The sequence below is a fragment of the Misgurnus anguillicaudatus genome, chromosome 5, assembly GCF_027580225.2.
Source record: "Misgurnus anguillicaudatus chromosome 5, ASM2758022v2, whole genome shotgun sequence".
In the NCBI taxonomy this organism is placed as follows: Eukaryota; Metazoa; Chordata; class Actinopteri; order Cypriniformes; family Cobitidae; genus Misgurnus; species Misgurnus anguillicaudatus.
Window position 1 is genome coordinate 38,912,235 of NC_073341.2, and position 23,972 is coordinate 38,936,206.

At 38.3% G+C, this 23,972-nt stretch overlaps 1 protein-coding gene across 4 annotated transcripts in view; it reads left to right on the forward strand.

Moving 5' to 3' along the window:
- The window catches only part of plxnb3 (plexin B3), an 82,022-nt gene extending 59,454 nt beyond the window's left edge, over window positions 1-22,568 (forward strand). For all 4 annotated transcript variants that reach the window (XM_055167580.2, XM_055167578.2, XM_055167579.2 and 1 more), the window contains exons 10-35: window positions 963-1,088; window positions 1,298-1,414; window positions 1,629-1,719; window positions 1,983-2,149; window positions 4,181-4,332; window positions 4,423-4,686; window positions 4,916-5,089; window positions 5,180-5,321; window positions 5,432-5,668; window positions 7,811-7,969; window positions 8,984-9,132; window positions 9,250-9,350; window positions 9,612-9,829; window positions 10,231-10,409; window positions 10,549-10,615; window positions 12,418-12,564; window positions 12,650-12,809; window positions 12,901-13,004; window positions 13,088-13,169; window positions 13,250-13,416; window positions 13,540-13,700; window positions 16,258-16,405; window positions 19,048-19,112; window positions 19,244-19,319; window positions 19,658-19,732; window positions 19,809-22,568. In XM_055167580.2, the coding sequence (XP_055023555.2) occupies window positions 963-1,088; window positions 1,298-1,414; window positions 1,629-1,719; window positions 1,983-2,149; window positions 4,181-4,332; window positions 4,423-4,686; window positions 4,916-5,089; window positions 5,180-5,321; window positions 5,432-5,668; window positions 7,811-7,969; window positions 8,984-9,132; window positions 9,250-9,350; window positions 9,612-9,829; window positions 10,231-10,409; window positions 10,549-10,615; window positions 12,418-12,564; window positions 12,650-12,809; window positions 12,901-13,004; window positions 13,088-13,169; window positions 13,250-13,416; window positions 13,540-13,700; window positions 16,258-16,405; window positions 19,048-19,112; window positions 19,244-19,319; window positions 19,658-19,732; window positions 19,809-19,913 (3,633 nt within the window). In that variant the 3' untranslated portion in view covers window positions 19,914-22,568. The remainder of the gene's footprint in view (window positions 1-962; window positions 1,089-1,297; window positions 1,415-1,628; window positions 1,720-1,982; window positions 2,150-4,180; window positions 4,333-4,422; window positions 4,687-4,915; window positions 5,090-5,179; window positions 5,322-5,431; window positions 5,669-7,810; window positions 7,970-8,983; window positions 9,133-9,249; window positions 9,351-9,611; window positions 9,830-10,230; window positions 10,410-10,548; window positions 10,616-12,417; window positions 12,565-12,649; window positions 12,810-12,900; window positions 13,005-13,087; window positions 13,170-13,249; window positions 13,417-13,539; window positions 13,701-16,257; window positions 16,406-19,047; window positions 19,113-19,243; window positions 19,320-19,657; window positions 19,733-19,808) is intronic.
- Window positions 22,569-23,972: the final 1,404 nt, after the last annotated feature.

Consider the following 23,972-nt stretch of genomic DNA (forward strand, 5'->3'; position numbering starts at 1 on the left):
GGACAGGTGTCTTTATGCAGCTAACGACCTCAAACAGGTGCATCATTTATTATCCTAAATTAGGAGTGGAGGTGGACATTTTAAAGGCAGACTAACAGTGACTAACAGGCAGCTGATAGACAGGTGTTCAAATATTTATTTGTAGCTGTATCATACAAATACATAGTTAAAAAATCATATATTGTGATTTCTGGATTTTTTTATAGATTATGTCTCTCACAGTGGACATGCACCTATTTCAGACCCCTCCATGATTTCTAAGTGGGAGAACTTGCAAAACAGCAGGGTGTTTAAATACTTATTTTCTTCACTGTATATATATAGCTCAAAATTGAGTAAAGAGCATGTTTTACAACTTACCAGATTGTCCAACAAAGATGTGTCGTACAGCTCCAGGTGTCCACATAAAGTGACAATGATTTTGTCCACCATTGTTGTTGCGTATTTCTGCCTTTGCTCGCTACGTCGTAATCACGTCACTACTAAAGCAAGCTCAATTTGTGTTGGGCATTTGCATGAATCGCATTGTTTCTTTCCATTGACTTAACATTTAAATCACTTCATTCGCGTCTGGTGTGAACGCATAATAAGACTACCGGAGTCACAGCAGTCCTCTATAATTCTTGCTGCTAATGCTGGAACAGATCTGTTTCAAAGGGTTTAATAGGACAAACATAAAATATCTTGATATTTGTCTTTAAAGTACGACAACCAACTAGTCCATTAGTGAGGTCAAATAGTTCAGTAACAGTGATGTTTTATTTAGCATCCTAACGCCGTGCTTTGCTTTAGCTGTTGAACATTATGTACATTAAAACCGAAAAATGCATAATACTAAGCTTCCTTTTTCAATTTTTTAAAATGCACATTATATTACATGAATAATATCAAATAAATCAAACTACTATAATATTGGCATCTGATATGAGTCCACTGAAATGTTTGTTGGTGTATGTGTGCAGGAGGACTCAACGCCCCGCGGGCCCGAATCTTGCCCCTGCGTTTGGGCCCTGCAAAGCTCGCCTCTGGTTCCTGTTGGTTTTGACACCGAGATCTCTCTGCAGGGCAAAAACCTGGACATATTTGAGGTGATTATCATCTGTGGTTTAACCCTCTCTTATATTGTACCTCGGTCAATACGCTGGCCTTGGCCGGTTCATGGCTGTGCATTTAAAAATGACATAATTCCCACAGGGTCTTGATGTAAGTGTTCATTTATGATAATGTATGTGTGGTGGAGGGGGGTTAGAGGTCGCTCTTGATTAACGTGTGACATGCGGTCTTATGTTCCACGAAGGATGAGAAAGATTACAAATGCGTGCTGGTCATCGAAGGCCAGGAACTGGAGTTACCGGCAACGCTGGACCGCGGTGAAGAAACGGGGACGCATGTGTTCAAGTGCGCCGCTCATAAGGTAATATTAATAGCATCCATTTATTCTGAGCCACGTCGCATCACGTCGCATCCGCCGCGGCTAATATAGACTCGCGTGCGACATCTGATAATAGCTGTAATTTATGGCACCAGCCAGCAAACACAGCAATCCAAACATGGATTTGTTGATGGTGCCGCATGTAATTTGTCTGCATGCACCTGGCTGATTACACATTGATTTTGTGTCTGTATAGTTTCAGTATTCAGGAAAGCAGTTTGAATATTACGCTCCAGTATATCTGCAGTGGGGAACGAAGCGTATAGATTCAGCTCCACATCTTCGTCGTAAGTATTTTGACCTTTCCGGAAATCAGGAAATGAGTTACGAGTAGTGATCTGTCAGGAAATATATGTCACATAACAACAAAAGTGCTAAGATTAACCGTTGTTTCAGTCATAGTCTGTGTGATGTGTATTATTTCCTCTTCTATAAACTATTGAGAATGAGATTTACAGCAGATTTACATGTGATTACATTAGTTTAGCAGTATTTATTCAGCATGTAACAGGGTTGTAAATTGTATCTGTCGCTTGTGTTTGTATAACAGTGCAGCTGTACAACTGCGCAGTCGGGCAGTCGGACTGCAGTCAGTGTCACGCAGTCGCAGCTGATTATGGGTGTGTGTGGTGTGCCGATGAAGCACCTGGTTGTGTGTACAACCAATCATGTGTCAGTGAAACTGTGGACACCTGCCCTCCTCCTCTCATTACACAGGTGTGTACACACAAATGCACACAAGCTGTGTCTTAAATGACATACTATACACTATGCACTTTAACTGGGGGGTGCGAGATGGTGACGGGGGTGCCCAAGTTTATAAAATACATAAATTGATCATTAATTCTGTGTGATTAAAAATATGTCTACTAACCAAAGGCACTACATTGTATCATTTAATTTGTTTTGTTTAATACAAATTCTAAGTTTAATATGGTTTTATGTCATGAATTTTCTTTTTTTACAAACCGTAAATGTAAGCAGTTTCCCAGGTTAGGGAAAGGACGTTAAACCCCTACAATGCAAGTCAATAAAAATAAGTGGTACATTGTAAATGTCAGTGTTACCTATTTTGCCAAACGTAACCTCAGTCACCGGCAAGCAGTTTTGCATTTAAAAGACATCTAATAGCCATCCAAACACTGCCCAATCGTAGGCTAAAACTAAGGCAAAATTTGAGCTTTCAGTGAAAACTTAGTAGCGTGTAAGCATAGCACAAAAATAAAATAAATAATTAAAAAACCAATGACCTTGTAATAACTGTTGACTTTGCTTACATGATGGAATATCTGACATCTCACAAGTTATTTCGCGAAAACAACATGTAACCAAAGTGGGTTACTCATAGCCTGACAAAATTAGGTATGTGGGTAACCTAGACGGGGAAATGACGCCATATTGCTTGCTGGGAAATGTAATTTTGTTTTTCACACTTTCTTCAGGGATGTTCTGGAGTAGCAACAATACTGTTTATAGTAACTTAGTATCTAGCTAAATTTAAAATGATACATTGTATGTTCACTCTAAGATGATGTTCTCAGTAGCTGCGTTTCAATTACCCTTCAAATTGCGCAAATTGAAATGGCGAATTGAAAACGCGCTCAATGGAAACACGACAATTTCGCATAAACTCCCATAAAAGTTTTTAAGCTCAGATGAGGTGGTTTTTCAGGCAATTTGAAAAAAGGAAAATATCGCAAGACTGCAATGGAAAGTCATGCATAAAAGTCACATGATCATTATTTAAATGTGACGCAGTATGTTTTGATCTCGACAAGCGCATGACATGAAAATACAGCGCTATATTTTGATTTCGTTGGCCTGTGTGGCGCCGTAGATGAAGTCGAACATACCCGTCGGCATGATTTTTGGAAAGACTTAGACAAAATTATGTTTTTAGTCACATAACATTCGTTAACGGAAACGCCGTCATTTCAAAATAGTTTTTTTGTCGACATTTAGAAAATAATGCTTAAGTTTTGCACAAATCTAATGGAAACACAGCTAATGTTGTCAGTGATGTAGTCAACTCTGTTTTTATGTGAATAACGTATTGTGCATCTTGTTTTAATCATATTTATGCACTGCAAATAAAAATTTTACTTAGTATTTTTGTGTTGTTTTTAGTACAAATATAAAAAATTCTTAAATCAAGATGCATTTTCTTGATTAGCAAAATGACCTAAGAAAATAAGTCTAGTTTTTAGACCAAAAATATAAAATGTAAGTAAAGTTGTGGTTAAAACAAGGAAATAAGCTGGCAAATGTTTCTTGAATTTAGTGTTTTAGAAAAAAATGCTAGATTTTTTTCTTACCCCATTGACAGATTTTTTGTTTGTTTAAGCACAAATTCAGTTAAATTTTATTTAAGACTTATTTTCATCCAGAAAATACATATTTAAGTTTTTTTTTATAGTTGTACTGAAAACAAAACACACATACTAAGAAAGTCATTTTTGCAGTGTGGTTATAAAACAAGACAAAAATGGAGAAGTGGTTAGATTTTAGTAGTGCATTAACTTTTGCTCTTTTATTTATCTTACATTTGTTAATTAGACACATGGCGATTTTTATTTTGGGCCCTAAACACAGAACGTGTTTTTTATTTGACCAAGTACAATTTTTTATTTAATGTTTCCATTTATGCATTGTACTAAATTTACCCAAAGGCTAAATCCGTGAGTACTTTCAGTAGCAATTCTCCCTAGAGGCTTCATTTGTGTATTGTTGTGTGTTTCGTCTGGTCAGGTCGAACCGCTGACTGGACCACTGGAGGGCGGCATACTACTGACAATCCAGGGTTCAAATCTGGGCCAGAGCTTTCAGGAGATCCAGTCGGGTGTGACGGTGGCAGGGGTCACATGCAGGCCTCTCCCCGAAGCCTATCGCATTTCCACCAGGTACAATTCCAGCATCATGGACTGCATTTTGGTGCAATAAATATTTAGACATTGGTTACAAATTTTTGTGTTTCTGATAACGTGTTGCAGCATCATTTGTGAGCTGCAGGCCAGCACAAACGTCTCAGCTGGGCCGGTCATCATCACGGTGAGAGGTTCAGAAAGAGGAGAATCCCAGCAGACGTTCTCGTATCAGGACCCACAGCTGAACAAGATTGTGCCTGACAAGGGTCCTTTAGCTGGAGGGACGATGCTCACCGTACACGGGACTCAACTGCTGACGGGACAAAGAACAGAACAAAACGATCAAATCACAGGACTGCAAGCCTTCGTCGGCTCACAGCCCTGTCGCATGTAAGCACCAAAAGTATTTCTTTAAGGTTCAAATGTGTCATTGTTTGATATTGAAGTATAAGCCAGTTATAGTTATCTAGCTCTTTCATGTTGTGTCAGTGGTGATGTCAAAATTTCAAAACATAGATCACAAATCAGCTGAACCATATACAAACAGATGCCATGAAACCTAAAAAAGTTAAAGTGAGATTGACACATTGTCTTGTCTGTCGTGTCTTATTTTTTTCAGAGATAGAGTGAGCGATACAAGGCTGATCTGTCGAACAAGTCACTCAAACCAAACTGGAAAAGTGCCAGTCAAAGTCACGTTTGGAAAAGCAGAAAGGATTGTGGGTAGTGTCCTCTTCAGCTATATGGAAGACCCGGTTATTACTGATGCGACTCCTATGGAGAGTTTTTACGGGTGGGAGTCTGTTTGCATTCATGCATTCTGCATTTACATTATAAGACTTCCTCAAACATTAATGTTTTCTATCCTTTGTCGTAAACGCAGGGGTGGACGTGCCATATACGTGAGCGGACAAAACCTAAATGTCGTCCAGCAGCCGAAGATGTCAGTCGCTTATGAGCCGAAAGATAATTATGGCAGAAGACGCAGACATACCCAAGTATCTATCAGAAATCCCCTGATAACGGTAATTGAAGTACACTTTACGACTTTTAATGCAAACATGAGAAATATTTGTCCAAAAAATGATTTAATCATTTACTTGACTGAATTTGTCACCATAAATTTTTTTTACAGACAAAGGAGTTGTGCACCAACGTTACCTCAGAGCGAATGATTTGCAGGACGCCGTCAGTGCCGCCAGACTCCCGGATAGCACGAGTGTGGTTTGAAATGGACAACGTCCACATCGATTTCCAGACCATCAAGGGCAAACAGTTCATTTTTCAACCAAACCCGGAGTTATTCCAGCTGAACAGTGAGGCTCCGGGAACGGCCATTCGCTTCAAGCCCGGTGGAGTCCTGGCTGTGGAGGTACGCTATCAGCATAATGAAAATAATAAGGGTGTGTTCATACTTGACATCTTTTTGTTCAATTAAAACAAATTCTGGTGGTTCTTTGAGCACTACGAACCCCAAACAGGATCTAATATCACAAGACGCGACCCTGATTTTACAGCAGGATGAGCGGCGTGTGCAAAAACAAAATGAGCAGACGTGGAGCAACAGAGCGGTAAAGAGCCTCATTAAAGCTCCCATAACACACGCTGTTTCTGCATTACATACATAGTATTTCATTCTTCATATCTCTGAAGAGTCTTTAGTTTTAACAGATTTATAAAAGACAAGCAATTCTTTCCGATAACGTATGAAAAAATTCGGAAGGAGGAGTCACAAGCTGCGGGAGGAGGAGCGAGTCACAAACCATTTAACATTGTAAACAACACTGGATAACTTATGATTCACTACATGTTTGTGTAATTTACATATATGCATTTACACACCGATTTCCAACATAACACAGAAGTCTTATTTACCGCACGCAACTCACGACCTGGTTAGGACTTTAACGAAATCCAGCGTTAAACGCAACACTCTAATCTCTAAACTCTAACTCTAAAATTGTTTAATCTAAATAAAAAACAAAGCTGCCGCGTGAAGTGATGCCTGTGACTTCTAGTGATTGCCGTGTAAGCGTAGTTTCCGGGGGAAGTGTCCATAAAAAGAAGTGATGCGTTTAGCGTACCCCTGAAAACTTTCCGAAACTTGTATGAACCCTGGCAAAGTGCATTCGGCACAGAAATACTCGTTAACACGTCCAACTGCTTTTTTAACACATCATCAAAGCCGACCAATCGGATTATCCTTACACATTAAAGGTGCAGTGTGTAAATTTTAGCGGCATCTAGTGGTGAGGTTGCGAATTGCAACCAACGGCTCAGTCCACTGCTCACCTCTTGCTTTTGAAACACACAGATAAGCTACGGTAGCCGCCAGTGAACAAACATGTCATCGCCGGAGACAACTCAGTAAAAAAGTTTTAGTGTTAAGGGCTTCTGTGGAAACATGGCGGCACAAAATGGCGACTTCGATGTAAGTGGACCCTTAGTATGTGGATAAAAAAAGTCTCATTCTAAGGTAATAAACACATAACAGTTTATGATAAAAGGTCTTTATACACCCCTGATAATATAGTTTTTTATATTAATTTGCATTTCTGTCAAGAGATTCTTCTAAAAATTACACACTGCACCTTTAAGGTTCGTTATCTTTAGGTCCGCTAATAAAATGCCAGTATGAACGCTAAGCGAACCAACTAAATAGTTTTCTTTTTTGGTCCGGACCAAACTACAAGTATAAACACACCCTTTGTGAGCGTGCACCTCAAAGCATTTACTCTGGAGGCAAGGCTATGTTTTCAGTTGTTTTCAATAAATGCGTGGCGCTTTTCAAACAAGCGGGTTTTTGCTCAGGTTGTCAGTATCACTTTATGGCCGTACAATCGCAGTGAAGGAGGGGCGGGACAAATATCACAACAACCAACCGGCGCATCGTTCAACAAAACAAAGCAGAAGTATCAAAGCGCTCAGCTGATAAAAGCTGGCAAGCGCCTACAGTCGGTGTCTGCCTGCCGTTTTCTGCCGCGTTTAAATGCTTTGGTGTGCACGCCCCCTGAGACCATCTTGATCAATTTGAGGATTGCTGAATGCTGATGTATTTAGAGGTGTTGTATGTTTGGGAACAAATTTCTTTTGACTTCAATGAGAAACGGCATGAAAGCAGCCTGGATTAATTTGCAGCATTGAATTGGTATTGATGACAAAAAATTTGATTTGTATACTGATGCCCTGTTTGCAGAAATGACTTTCGATTTCTTGTCGTGCACTTCTTGTAGTGGACAGTTGACATTTCCTGTGTTTATTAGGTTTCGGTTAGGACTAAACCTGATGAGATAGCAAGTAAAAACTAGAACGTTTGAATGCAGTAAAATGCAAAACTTTTTGCATGATCTTGTATTTCCTGTCTGACACATTCAGATACGTATGAATGGAAGTCAGTGTAACGAAAGTCTGCACCTTTATACAATATGAAAAGAAACCAGGATCAGAATTGAACTCATGGATCAGATCAACACTTATAGTCAATTATACTGAGTTTATATGTTGTGTTTTAAAGGGGAGGGGCTTGACTCTCGCCATGAGCAAAGAAGAAGTTGTAGCTCGGCTGGGCAATGAAGAGTGTGATGTTAAAACTTTGGATAACACCCATCTGTACTGCGAACCGCCTGAGGTGCAGCCACTCGCCCTGGATGATGACGACTTACCCAGACTTAAAGTTAGTAGATGTCCAGTGTCTTTTTCGACTGTCTAAAGTAGTTGTACATTTTGGCATAGGGGTTGTTTACCTGGCTGGAGGTTATAGATCTTTTTGTTAAAGGGATAGTTCACCAAAAAATGGAAATTCTGTCATCATTTAATTCTGACATCAATTTCTTTGTTCTGCTAAATACAAAGGAAACCATTTTAAAGACCAAGAAGATCTGGGGCACTATTGACTTTCACTGTAGGAAAAATTATATATGGAAGTGAATAGTGCCCCAGTTTGGTTTTTAACATTTTTCAAAATATCTGAACATAGAATATATACAGGTTTAGGACAACTTGAGGGGGAGTAAATGATGTCAAATGTATCATTTTTCGGTGAACTATTCCTTTATCATCATGTTCAGAACAAGTCCAAAAAGAGTTTTAAAGGGATAGTGCACCCTGAAATAAAAAATTCTGTCATCATTTACTCATCCTCATATTGTACTAAATCTGTATCAATTTCTTTTTTTCTGATGAATATCTTTTTAAGATATTTTGAGAAATGATGGTAAACACACAGCAGATAGTGACTTTCATAGTACGAAAAAATATTTTGGAGTATTGGGAATATTTTGATAAAGGATGGTAAGCACACAGTTGAAGGTACCCATTACATTCCATCATATTTTTTATTCCTGTTATGGAAGTCACTATCTGCTGTGTGTTTACCATCATTTCTCAAAATATCTTCTTTTATGGTCATCAGAAAAAAGAAATTCATACAGGTTTAAATCAACATGAGGATGAGTAAATGATGACAGAATTTCACTTTAAGCATTAAGCAGTTATCCTCTACATATGAATAGCAAAAAGAGAGATTTTGGACTGATGAGATATGACAATGTGATGTGATTAATAAAATGTTTTAGATTTACATAACAAAGATGTCATTGATGCACTTTGTCACCGTGCACCTGGATTGGACGTGTTGTGTGTCATAATTTGGTGATCGTATACAAATATCTCTGTGTTTTTCTCTCAGGTGTTTATGGGCAAAATCGAGTTTGATTTGGGTCCGGTTGAGTACGACAACGATTTACACTCTCCAGTGCCGCTGGCTGCTCAGATCGGGCTGGCGGCGGGGGCAGCGGTGGTCGTTCTTATAGTGTTGGTCATCATTCTCATGTACAGGTAGAGTGAATTCACACGGCTGTCGTCATGACGATGAGCCAAGAACTCGAAAGAAATTTTAATGCATCCATTTATATCTGACCCTCTATATCTCCTCTCGCTCTCTGCTTTTTACAGAAGGAAGAGTAAACAGGCTTTAAGAGACTATAAAAAGGTTCTCGTGCAGCTGGAGACTTTGGAAATAAATGTCGGAGACCAATGCAGAAAAGAGTTTACTGGTAAGTGATAGACCAATATAAAAACCCAGCATAGTCACCATAATACCAAAAGAGATCATTTTTATTACTGTAATTGAATGCAATGATACTATAAACATTATAATTCATACAGAATCCCAAACCGTGCAAGACAATTAAAATTTGGGTCATTTATTGTTTTAGTAGTAGTTAGTGGTTTATTGTAGCAATAATGTTGGATAGCTATGGGTACAGATTTACCAAAATATCCACCATAAAATTCACATTTGTCCTTCCATTCAGATCTAATGACCGAGATGATGGATCTGAGTAGTGACGTCGGTGGTCCTGGCATCCCTTTTCTGGATTATCGCACATATGCAGAGCGTGTTTTCTTCCCCGGACAGAAGGGGGCGCCACTGAGTCAAAATCTGGACCTGCCTGAATCTCGCAGACAGACGGTTGAACAGGGACTGGGTCAGCTGAATAACCTGCTTAACAACAGACTTTTCCTAATACGGGTCAGTAATATGCATTAAGCGCATATGAGATTTTTTGGGTATGTGTTACTGTACCCGAATGAAATTACAATGTTTACGCCACAGGCATGAGTGTTTCTCGTAGCCATTATTTCACCTCAAACCGTAAACAAGAGATGAAAAAGAAAACAAATGTAATATTCAGTTCACATCGAATGCCTTTGGATGCTCTTTTTTTAGTGGAGAAAGTGTTTGAGGTAAAGTTCACTCGATAGACTTCTCAGAAGTTTGACGTTAGATCTTGCACCTCATCGTTTTAAATATTTATCCAGAGCATCGGTCTGATACTGTGTTTTGAAAGATCAGGCTGTTTGATGAAATTGGTCAAACTAGTAAATATTTCAGACATCATTGATGATAAACTCCGCTCCGTGTTCCCGCAGTTCATTCACACTTTGGAAGCACAGCAGAATTTCTCCCAAAGGGACAGAGGTTACGTGGCGTCTCTACTTACGATGGCCCTTCATGATAAGTTGGAATACTTTACAGATGTTATGAAGACCCTACTTGGAGATCTGGTTCAGCAATACGTATCCAAGAACCCAAAACTGATGCTGCGCAGGTACGAAGGATGCTGCATTTGAAATATTTCTTAAATGCAGCCTCTGAGTCAACTACCACCAAAACTAGGCAAACAAATGGTCTAATCCTTTTTGATCTGATTATAATAATCTACACTGATATCATCCTTTCATCTGCAGGACTGAGACGGTTGTGGAGAAGATGCTGACCAACTGGATGTCCATCTGTCTGTACTCTTTTCTCAAGGTATCAGAGCATGCAGTGGTCTCATATCGTATCTATGCAGTTACACTTATTAGGGGTCAAGCCCTGAACCATTGCATCTATGGCAGCCTATAGAAGTGCATGAAAGTTGTGAAATTTTGCATACAGATAGATGATAGTCGAAAAAGTTACCACACCAAATTTAAAGTCTCTATCTCAAACTCGCTAGCGGCACCAACAGTCCAAAATTGCACTTACATGTTTGCTTATAACTTCTGACACGCAAGTCCTAGAATCTAAATTTGTCCTAGAAACTCATGACGATTCAATTGCACGAGATATTTTGTCATGAAAATGTTCCCGCCATTTTGAATTATTCGTAAAACCTACTTTTTTGAACTCGTCCTAGAGCTTTTCACCAATTGCTATGAAAATGTAGCATATCTAGAGACAATTAAGTTGTCAAAAGAAGTTCGAAACATGAATTCGTTGCCGTATACCATGTCGATGAATGTGCAAAAAAATGGATTTGAGGCTGTATATTCACAAAACTTTTGCGTATTGACGTGACACTTGCTAGTTGTGTTGGCAGTCAGGAACTGAAGGTGCATGCACAGTTTCGTCATAGCGCCACCTAGTGGTCAGACAAATGTTTTACATGCCTATAACGTTGGCTTCGATCAACATATTTTCATGGGACTTGTTTCCTTGGAGTCATGAATCGTTGCCAAGTCCGTCGATACCAAACATGCCAGGTTTTACCTTACGGTTAGCCCAGCGCTGCAAAATAAAATCTTCGCGAGCGTTATTCTATCATGCTTCTGGAATACATACTAATTACAAAACGTCAAAATTCTTATCGGAAATGTCAGAAAATGTCAAAAAACTAAAAGTGATGTTATTTTTTTGCATTTTTAGACATATGAAACGAGATATATTTTACCAGATTTGACACGCTGATGTATGGGCAGAGTCTGAGGTCGCACAAAAATGCCACACAGTGCCTGTGCCACTTTTTGGCCTGAAAATTTAACAAAACATTTGATGGCAAGCAAGCCGTTTGGTCATATAGCTGTATCTTTACAAAACTAAGGTGTATCGTCAAGAAACTTGCTACATGTTATCACAGTCATGACTTGCATGGTTGCATGCAGGGATTTGTCATAGCGCCACCTAGTGGTGTCGAGATATGATTTTTTTATTATCATTTTTTATTCTTTTTATTTGTTTTATGAGTTTTTTTAACAACTGCAAACTTAAGGGCTCATTATAGTTGTGGGTATGTCCTACGGCGTAGGATATGAAACGATTTTCAGCATCGATGTGCAAATGGATGCGTCACAAACTGAAATACCATGATGCAGTTTTTTACCTGACGGGAGGGCTTCAAGTCGACCAATCACAGCGCTTGCAGTCTGCGTAGAACTGACACGCTGTTAAAATTTTGGCGAGATGCACGTCTGGCTATGCAGAGCTACGCGTAGGCTACGGATAACCTATAGCGTAGACCTTACACACGACTATAACTTGGGCTTTAGATGTAATACCATAAACCTTTTGTCACTTGGAGTATAATCATTGGAAGGATGCCAATTCACTCCCTAGCAACCAAACCAGAGTACCCTTTTAGCAACTCCTATATCTCTGCATCAGAACATTGTAGAGACATGGGGGTGGGTTCTTTTGACTCGTTAACATTATTGTAACGAGTTTTGCCATGGCAAGCACCACTCACATTTTCTTCAGTGATCTAGTTTATTTGATTATGTAGTTAAAATGCATCACAAAACATTTTGGATGAGTGATTTGGTTTCTTTAACATATTGTTTTATGTGTATGTATAGGAGGTCGCCGGCGAGCCTCTCTACAAGTTATACCGAGCCATTAAATACCAGGTGGATAAAGGACCCGTGGATGCGGTGACGGGCAAAGCCAAGCGCACGCTCAATGACAGCCACCTGTTCAGAGAGGATATAGACTATTGCTCATTGGTAGGTCTCAATAATGTCTTCATCTCAGCGCTCGCTGCTGGAAATCTCTGGATATGTTTAATTTATCAAGAGATTTGTGTTTTAGACTCTGACAGTGCTTGTGAAAAGTGGAGTGGAGGTCCAGCCCTGTCCTGTGAAAGTTTTGGACACCGACACCATTACGCAGGTTAAAGATAAAATCTTGGACCAGATTTATAAAGGAATACCGTACTCACAGAGACCAGCCGCGGACTCGCTCGATCTCGGTACGGTGAATGTTTAATGAGCATGATAATATTAATAGATGATGATGGAATGGCTGGATGAAATACATCTTTTGTTTATTGTTCTCTTCAGAGTGGCGATCGGGCCAGGCCGGTCACCTGACTCTTTCTGATGATGATGTCACAGCTATCGTTCATGGTCGCTGGAAAAGAATCAACACGTTGCAGCACTATAAGGTACCAAACGTAAATTCTGACAAACAGCATTTTATACATTATTGCTTATTTGGTGTGATTCATGCGCTGATGTGTTTTCTCAGGTTCCTGACGGGGCCACAGTGGCTCTCATCCCTCGTTCCCAGAGCTCTTTTGGAGTAAATCAGATCTATCAAACAGGAGAAAGTAAGCACCGGCACTGTTTGGTCAATCTGAGTTTTCCATTTCATTGCCTACCATAATTTTACTTATTTAATATCTTCTAGAAACCCCTATGCTGGAGGGTGAGGAAGAAGAGGGTCTTCGACTGTGGCATCTGGTGAAGCCGAGCGAAGACCCTGAGATCCCCAAACACAGGAAGAGCAGCATGAGAGAGAGAGAACGAGCAAAAGCCATCCCTGAAATCTACCTGACACGACTGCTTTCAATGAAGGTACGCATTCACGCTGCGATTAAGTCATAAGACTTCAAAAACACCCCGTCGTTTCTTTGAGGTCGACTGCTGACTGTCTGGATGATTGACTGACTGTTTGTGCTTGCAAATGCGTCTCTTCAGGGCACTCTGCAGAAGTTTGTAGATGATGTGTTTGTTGCCATACTGAGCACCAAACGGCCTCCACCCATCGCCGTCAGATTCTTCTTCGACTTTCTGGACGACATGGCAGAGAAACATGGTATTGATGACCCAGAAACCGTACACATCTGGAAGACAAACAGGTCAGAAGAAACCTACTTAATATTTCACATTAAATTACTTCAAACAATCTTAACTCTTTCCCTGCCAGAATTTTTTTTTTAAGTGCAGCCAGCGCCATAATTTTTTATGATTTTCCAGAAAATGTTCTTCTTTAAAGGTGCAGTGTGTAATTTTTAGAAGGATCTCTTGACAGAAATGCAAAATAATAAACAAAACTTTATTTTTAGGGGTGTATAAAGACCTTTTTATAATGAACCGTTATGTTTTTATTACCTTAGAATGAGATGTTGTTATCTACATATGCTGAGGGTCCCCTTACGTGGAAGTCGCCATTTTGTTCCGCCATGTTTCTACAGAAGCCCTTAACCGACAAACTTTTTTTACTAAGTTGTCTCCGATGATGACATTTTCCCCGTGGTGGCTATCGTAGCTTCTTTATGCGTTTCAAAAGCGATGGGTGAGCAGTGGACTGAGTCGTTGGTTGCAATTCGCAACCTCACCACTAGATGCTGCTAAAATTTACACACTGCACCTTTAAATATGTAAACATACAATTTATCAAATGACAAAACAGACCCTCTGCTTCAAATTTTGCATTTTTGTAACAGACTTTTGTTAGAGATCAGATTCAGAGCGATGATCAAAACATACACAGAGTTTTAACGGTACATTCACACGGGGTGCTTCCCATTCACTTTTAATGGGTGACGTCATGCGTTGCTGAACTGAATTGTGGATCTGTCGGTGCCACATCACTGCCGTTGAACGTTTCTCAACTTTTCAAACGGCAACGTGTGCGTCAGCCAAATCAGATCGCTTTATGCAAATAACCTAGGCAGAGCCAGCCAATTACATTTATGGAAGACCGGTGCGTCTACTGTAATTGGCTATTGACCACGCTTCAGACAAGCCTTCCGTCAATCATTAACGCTTTAATGTACCGTTACTGTTTTTGGATGCTTTAGTGTTTTATAAGTTGGGTAAGAGTGCCACCTAGTGGATTATAGCAGAAATATGGATTGCCGTGAAAATGCGTCATTGGCAGGGAAGCGTTTTCTCTTAATTGACGAGATAAACACGTGTATGGTAATAGAATAACACTGGGATTGGCCATATGATTGAATATAAAACTGTAAAAATGTCATAGTTTTTAGTAAACTTGAAAAATATTTTCTATTCGAGGCTGCCATTTTGTTTTTCATCACTATACGTGACGTCCAATGGTTGCAATAAAAACAGTTCTATTAAGGATACATGAGATAAACGTGATAAACAAGTCTTTAATCAGTAGATTATAAAATGATGTGAAACAGAAGAATTATAAATGCACACAATTGTGAGTGGGAAATTCTCACATGAAAAACTATAGAATATACCGTAGTATTTACTATAGTAAACTGTAGTAATATTTCACAAGAAAGATTACACGTCATCAGTTTTAGTACACAAAACGTAATGGCATCCTCTATAGGTTAAAATGAGTATTACATGTTGAGTTTGTAGTGGTTCTCAAACTTTTTTCTGCGTGCGGCCCCCCTTGTGTACGGTGCATTGCTTCATGGCCCCCCCCCAAAGAAAATGTATGACAAAATAACTGTTCTAAAATGTAACATTTTAATTAAACAAAACATATTAAGTTATACAAAGTAGTGCTGTTGGTTAGTAGCCTTTTTTTTAGGTTTAATTACACAGAATTCATGATAAATGAATGTATTTCATAAAATGTCATAAAACTGGGGCCCCCCTGGCACCATCTCGCGGCCCCCCTGGGGGCCCGGACTCGAGTTTGAGAACCATATTTGATGTATTTCTATCAATGCATTTTAGTAGTTGAAGGCAAATATAAAGTATTAAAGCATACAAATCTTCATAGTCGGCGTACCTTTTAACATGTAATTCTGGGTAAAAGATAATGGGGCTGATTTTGGTCCGATTTCCCCCTTCTGACAATCCTAGCTATGTCCCGATTATCCTGATTGTTCTACAGATTATCTTATCAGATTTTCCCTTGGTGTGAGGTGTGTTAAGAGTGTCAGAACCTGATCGGAAGAACGTCGGAGCCGCCCCGATCAGGAATTGTAAATATTAAACATTAAACACCCAAAATCAGCCCATTTATCTTTTGGTGTGTACCCAGCATTACATCAGAAATCCTGATGTGTGTGGAGCCCCGAGGACAAACACGCGCACGCTCTTAAGATTATCATGTGAAACGAAACAATATCCAATCAGAAAGCGAGATAACGGAAGATGGAAGCAGTCATGGAGCAGCACAAAGTGAAGTTGATGCAAAGTGAGCTTGTACAGACAGACCGTGTTCCCGCTGTCTCCATGACTTCACCCAAACCCTTTTCTTTTTTTACTTGAATTGTCGGTGAAAATCATTCCAAACACTACCACTAAAATTTCTTCCTGCATATCGTCCGCCGTGCTTATTCTGAATTCTAGTGAGATTCCTGTGTTCTTATAAGATGTAAAAATGTTTTGATATTTTGATATATTATTACTTGGAAACAAATAAAAAATAATGATTATAATGTGATTGTTTTCTGATTTTGTCTTCTGCTCTTCTTTCAGTTTACCTTTGCGTTTTTGGGTGAACATCCTGAAGAACCCTCAGTTTGTGTTTGACGTGCAGGTGACAGACAGCGTTGATGCTGTCCTCTCTGTCATTGCACAGACCTTCATCGATTCCTGCACTACATCCGAGCACAAAGTGGGCCGGGTCAGTATAACAATTAACTCTTGATCTCTCTAGCTGTGACCTCATTATGAACAGCTTGTGAAAATGTGTGTGCACGTGTGTGTGTGTTGAAGAAGTTAAAGAACAGGAAAGGGAAAGAAAAGAAATAGGAAAAAACGTTGGGCCAAATTTACTAAACGGGGCAATTTAAAAAAAAAAGTGCTAAAGGGAGTAGAAATTTCTCTAGGCTATGGTTGCATGATTATGAAAAAATCAGGGTTCCCACAAGTTTTTGAAAATATACATACATAGATACAGGTCATCGAAAGTGCTTGAATATATTTTATAGGTTTATTGAAAGTTTTCTGGGAAAAAATCCATATTATTCCCTGTGTAGTGTAGGATAATATCATAAATATTCTAGACTTTTTAAGCACACGTGCTAAACTGTTCGCTTTAAATGCTTATATCTTCTGTATACGAATGTTGATTCATACCAAAATGCTTTTTTGCATAGTTGTGTTTGACACATGAAAATGTCTCGGGTTACGTATGTAACTATTGTTCCCTGAGAAGGGAACGAGGCGCTGCGTCTCTCTTGTCATACTTCCTGCGTCCCTGTAACGCCGTCTTTGGCAATATTTCAGATAGTGATATACTTCCTGACTCCCGCGTGACCCTGTCTTTGTTGTTAAGCCTCACCATTGGTTAAATTAGATATACACATTCAGACGCACTTGGGGAGGCGTCCCCAAAGTGTCACCGCAGTGACGCAGCGCGAGTTTCCTCGAAAGTGAACTGTAACAATGTATTTTAAAAGGTAACACAATGTAACCTTGCTCTTACTTAAAATGTGTCCCCACATTTAGTTCTTGAATTTGAGGGTATTGGACCTGGAAAGTCCTTGAAAGGTCCTTGAATTTGAAGTTAACTAAAGTGTGGGAACCCTGAAAAATAATCATTGTCGATTATTCACCTTGATATTGTAATCTGAAAACGAAACATCTTGCTTATGCAATAAGGTCAGGATGCAAGCTTTTTTTCAATTGAATTTTATTTATATAGTGCTTTTCACAATTGTGTAATTGTTTCAAAGCAGCTTTACATTAATAAAAGCAGGAGAAAACTAAAGCCCTTTTCACACACAAATTCCATAAAATACACGGGATACGCATCCTGGATTTTTTTTAAATACGCATCCTGGATTTAGTTAGATTTTTTTTCATTCACACTGCCAAGTTTATCCGGCATGACGGTCCCGGAAAGACATGTGACCTATTGAAAGTCCCGCCCTCTCTTCTACGCAGCGTCTGAAGTTTGCATATTCTATATTATTTATCCCTCCAAGAACCACTCGCGTGCATTTTTGTTTATGATAAGATTATAAAGGAACGCGTGACGCACCGTTCTAATGCTGGTGAATGATCTCAGCTTCTGAGTGGATATTTGACGAGCTCCCTGAGCTCTGCTTTAATACAGTTTTCAGACATTTCTCATCGTGATTGTTTATATGCATTTAAAACCCGCATTTTGAGGAGCTGAACGACTTGTTGGGATGACGCGCGGATATTTCCGTTTATTATAGCTCAAATGAGCACGTGACGCGATCTTCTTTTATGCTGCTGAATGATCTCCGTTTCAACGCAGAAAGTAATGAGCTAACCTACCTGATATCTGCGTTAGTCCAGTTTGCAGACATTTCTCGTTGTGAATGTTGTAAATCCCTCATTTTAAAGAGTTGAACCAACTTCATGTTGCAATGACACGCGCGTCCTAACTACGTCACGTGCGTCATTGTTTATGCGTCTCATTTATCATTTCCTGATAACTGCGTCAATCTAGTTGCACCATTTCTCGTGGTGAATGTTTATATGCATGTTATCTCTCGTTGTAAGGAGTTGAACCATAACTTGTGTTGTGATGATGACGCGCGCGTCGTCACTTCGACACGCCCTTTACGGCATTCTTGTTCACACAGAGGGTTACCCGCGTATCTTACTAGGTCCTCTTTCCGGCAACGATCCCAGAAGATTAACGGAACGAGTTTTTGTTCACACACACGCTTGTCTGGCAATTTTACGGGTATTTTCTGGGACCAGAGGTCTGTGTGAATAGGGTTATAGATGGACAACATAGGCAGCAGAATACAGCGACTAAGATTAAACCGCACTAGAGGGCGTAGTAATAATTTAAAATATAAGTAACGGGTGCTAAGTTAAGCCAATGTCAGCTCACTCCCCAGTGGTTGAAAAAAACTCCTAAGAGAAAAAAAACCTTGAGAGAAAGCCAGACATAGCTGATTCTATGGAGAATATACTATATAATATATACTATTTTATTCAATTTTATGGGAATTAAAACATAAAACATCGTGATTAAGGACGAGACAGGGAAAGAGAAACAAAAGTTCAAACTCGGTGTAGGGGAAGTTCGCATGTAATACAAGCGTCATACAGTATCATGGTTTAATATCCACACGGTTCCAGACAGGCTGATTATTGCGGCATAAGTATATTACCTAGATGAGTTATGTGAATGCTTTGTTTCCGGACAAGCTAATTACTGCGGGATAAGTACATGTTCAAGACAAATTATGTGAATGCATTGTTAAAGAGAAATGTCTTTAGTTTAGACTGGCCCTTAGTGTGCTCACTCCTGAGCCTATTTCTGTCTCTGTCTTTCAGGATTCTCCCGTAAATAAGTTGTTGTACGCCAGAGAAATCCCACGGTACAAGCAGCTGGTGGAGAGGTGTGTATATATTAGGCATCAATGCATATATAATGCAAAGTGTCTTGCTGTGAATACAGTAAAGATGTTTAGACACACAACCTGTCGTCTTTATTTAATTGCATAATAACTCAACACTTCTTCTCCTGCAGGTACTATAGTGATATTCACAACGCTGTGTCCGGCTGTTATCAGGAAATGAACTCGACCCTCACCGAGCTGTCAGGGGTGAGCAACAACTCTGCTCTTGCACAAATGAAACCAACATTACCTTTTGTAATCCCTCACGTAAAGTTTTGATAATGATTTTGATGTCATTTTTAAAACATTTGTTAATTTAGAAACTCCTCACGTTACATTTACATATGCATTTGGCAGATGCTTTTATCCAAACCAACTTACAGTGCATTACAAAGGATATATTTTTTGACTTCCTTATTTGCTTGGGGATAGATTGTATTAAATTCAAAATTCATTGCACCATTTGATCCTGCACCATTTGATACAAACATTAATGTCTTATTTATTATATTTTAAATGTTAAAACTGATTTTTTCTGTTTTCAGAGCTTTGCGTCGGAGATGAACAGTTTGGTGGCCTTGCATGAGCTGTACAAATATATCAACAAATATTACGATCAGGTCAGTATAAGAACGAGTCACGGTTTTCTCGTTTTGTTTATGTCGAGATTTTATATTCTCATGTGTTTGTGTGCAGGTCATCATGTCTCTGGAAGAAGACGCCGCAGGTCAAAAAATGCAGTTGGCTTATCGGCTTCAGCAGGTCGCCGCCCTGGTGGAGAATAAAGTCACCGACCTTTAGGCTTTGACCTTGACGTGTCACAAAAGCATAATCAATAATTACATCTGATCAATGCTTCCTCAACTATGAACTGGTGAAATCCAACTGCAATGCCAAACTTCTTGCGTGCTTCCACAAACTTTCCCATAAACTTTCTGTAAAGTTAAAAAAGGGAACAGGAAATGATGGAATTATCATTTCCTTTAAACATTAATGGAAATCGTTTGGTTTTTAGACTGAAGCTCTGGACTACTAAAAGTAGTATTGACTGATGCGTGCGTGTGTGTGTTGTTTTGTCTGAAAGAGGCTGCTGAATAATGTATGTGAAGTTTACTTGATTCACACTTTTTGACCCCATGACACTACTGAACGAGCTCTCACGTGTGTTGTGACATGATGAGACAATTTTATACCATTTTCATACTTCTGTTCAAATCCATCATATTGTGTTTCACGGACTGCCACGTGAAGACTTCAGCTTAAACATTACAATCATGCAAGCGCTATGGACATGTCCAGCGTTTTCGTTGTAAAGTATTTTGTTCAGAAATATTTTGTTTCACTTCATCTGTACTTCCTTATCAAATCCCAAACTGAAAGACTGTCATCAGATGTGTGGTGTTAAAATTTTATACTAACATTTCTACTTTAGTATTGCAGGTCAAATCACAAGTATTAAATCTGCGACTCTACAATGTTCGTCTTCGCACACAAGTGCCATGAGTTAAAAAAGCACAAATGTTGTGTTTGCACGTAATTGTGTAGCTTTATGTGTGCATGCAAAACAAATCACAGTTTTGGGGTTTTTGTTGTTGTTGTTAAGATATCAAAAGACAAGAATGGTTAGGAGGTTTTGATCAGACTAAATTCTGGTTTGTAGCACTATGACCTGGTTTACTTTGATGTACGAGTTAATCTCACAAAAACATGTCAGGGTCATATTCTATCCCAAGATTGAAACTGTATTTGCATTTAGTTAAAACAATTAAGCTAAATTTAAGATGCACTACTTTTGTGAGCTTGTAAAAACAAGCCTGATTTGATGCTAAATTTCTTTTGTGTTTGAAATATGACATGGAGATGTTTTTGATACATTTTGTGATATTCACCCATTTACAGCATTGGTTTTCTGTAATGCCTGCTTTGTATTTAATAGCACAAGTGAGTACGTTGCTCTGAGCTACAATGTCATCCATTTTATGTCAAAAAAGCTTCTGGGGAAATACTGAAACAAAACTGGGACGGATTATTGCATTTTGGGGTAAAAATCTTTATTGCAATTTTCCCGCTTCGTTTCAGTGATTTGAAAAGCGGCTTTTGGGTTGACAGAAGTGTAAATCACACACTGAATAGAAACTAACTTATTATATTGTAAATAATGCTTATTTATACGTGAACGCCAAATGTGCCTTCTTTGTTACATTTTATAACGTCTGCCAATGAAAGTACAAATGCTTGACATTAGTTGCCAAATGGAAAAGATGATGAACTTGTTGGGCTGGGCCTTAGATTAATTCTGTCATATTGAGCTCTTGGTCTTCAGGATGGAGTGAATTCAGTATAAACGCTCCTGTGTCACCCGATTCATTTCTACTTGTTCTTACCCTGATTTATCATCTCAGATGGTGTAAATTGTAATTTAGCATTGACATTAAACTGTATTTGTGAATCTTTTGTGTTTGCCTGAAGCACTTTGTGTTTACATGTTATATGACCCATAATGTCTAAATGCATAATACATACTAAATACATGAGTAAATAAAATAGGGATGTGTGCTTCAACACGGTTCCTTTGATGTATAGAATGTTTTTTTCATTTATTGAAGGGATCCCTTTATATGGATTAGATGCTAATATCAAATTTATTTCGGCTTCTCTGATCTTGCATTTATTGACATGATTCTGAGCTATTAAGCTTCATCATACTGATGTATGCACAGGGTTGTGTTTAAAAAAATTGAAGACAATAACACCAAGCGTATTCATTTGCTTATCCTATGTGTGTTTATTAAGCAGTTGTTGAATGTGTTTGGCCTCTTGATGTGTTTTGATGATTATAGATCGATGCATGCTTGAGATTTGATTGGATTTTCTGATTGGTCTGGTTTGCATCATCACAGGCTGCATTATGAGTGCATGACACAAGTGTAGCTCTCCGTGCGTCTGCCTGTGAATGATGTACGCGTGTGTGCATGAGAGTTTGTAAGTATTAATAGTTTTTTGTAAATATCTTATGTTATGCACATTTCCCTGAGAGAAAAAAGAGAGACTGCTTGATCTTTTTGTCTGTTTGCAGATATACATTTAGTTGTGTAAAAGATTGTGGGTGTGTGTGGAGCCCTTGCCCAGGACCATGTTTTACACAACTTTTGTACAAGGGAAAAATAATATATGGTAATTTTCTAATGAAGTTTGGGGGGACGAGAACTTGGACCCATTTTCAACACTTACACTTTTGTATTTGTATTGTGTATAGTTTGCTAACAATTGTGTATATGTGCCTGTACATATTGTGAAGAGATGATGATGTTCGTTTTTTTTTTCAACTTGGATAGAATTACTCTCTTCATTGAAGAGACATTGGGAGCCAATATGAAATGTTGAAATGAGTGAAATTTGTATCTGGAAAAAATAAAGCTATAATTTTTAAAAAATAAAGTTGTGTGTTTACCAGTTTCGATTTTGCATCATTTGTTGACAAAATTAAATGGGTAACAGTGCTCCTACTAGTTATGAAGACTCCATGTGTTTGTAAACAAAATGTTTTTGTTGCATCATTCAACAGCGTACACTGTAAAACATTATGTGCCTTAGTAGATTTAATGAAACAAAATAAGTAAACTCTATTAAAAAATTAATTCTTGTTTTGAACCTAAATTTGAATTAATAGCATAATAATGTGAGTAATTTTAAATGAACACATTATTAAGTAAATTTAACTTAATTTTATAATGTAGAATCCACTTAAATTAGTAAGAAGGAAATGAACTTAATATTTTTTTTTGTTGAAACTACATGAATGGTTTTGGTAGACATAACTGGCAGTGGACTTTTAGTTACCAGCATGCTTTGCATGGGATTGCATTTAAAATTTAAACAATATTTTATGTGTTTTTAACTAAAAAGAAAGATTTGTTAGTGTTTAATGTTAATTTATCTTTGAGATTAAGAAGAGTTTCTGTTTCTTTGAGTTTTGTGGTCCTTGTGTTAAGACTGTAGGTTACACAATAAAAATCATGATGTGTGTTAATTCACAATAATGTCAGTAGAGATCAGTCTCTTCTTACTTGCTCATCATAATGTGATATATAATAATAAATATGTAAAGAAAAGAAGTTATTTTACATTATTAAATCAGGAAGATTCCATTAATGAAGTAAGCCTTTGAAAGTACTTAAAAATATTAAGTATAATATTGTTACCAAACTTTTTTAAAGTAAATATCACATATTTTTTACAGTGTAATTTTAGTTAAGTAGACGTACTTAATTTGACATAACTTCATGCAAAAACTTGCAAAATAAAAATTAAGTAAATTCCAAGTTGAAGTCCAAAAGTTTGTGAACCTCTGATCTATGGCATAAAGACACCTGACAATGATGGTACAAATTTTGTGATATAGTTTAAATACAAAGCATCAGAAAAGAAATTATTTTACATAAACCAGAAAATGGTGAATGAAAAAAGAAATAGAAATGATGACAATCTCCAATAAAAACAGTGCCTTCTCTCTTTGAAAATCACAAAAAAAACCTAAAGCTGATTTATCCTTTCAAGATTAGTCTTAGAATTGTCATTCTTGTGTCATCCTGATTATCAGCCTTAAAGGGATAGTTCACCCAAAAATGAAAATCCTGTCATCATTTGCTTGCTCTCATGTTGTTACAAATCTGCAGTGGCGGCTCCTCACTGCTCTTTAGGGGGGGCAAAAAATTTGTAAAAAATTCAAAATACGTGTTCGGAGTTTCATGTGTGTTGCTCGTGTTTTCAAAATATGTGTTTGTTGTGTCATGTGAACCATGTGCATCATGTGTTTTGTCAAAATAAGTCCCTGCTGCACACGTGTCAACATCGTTTATG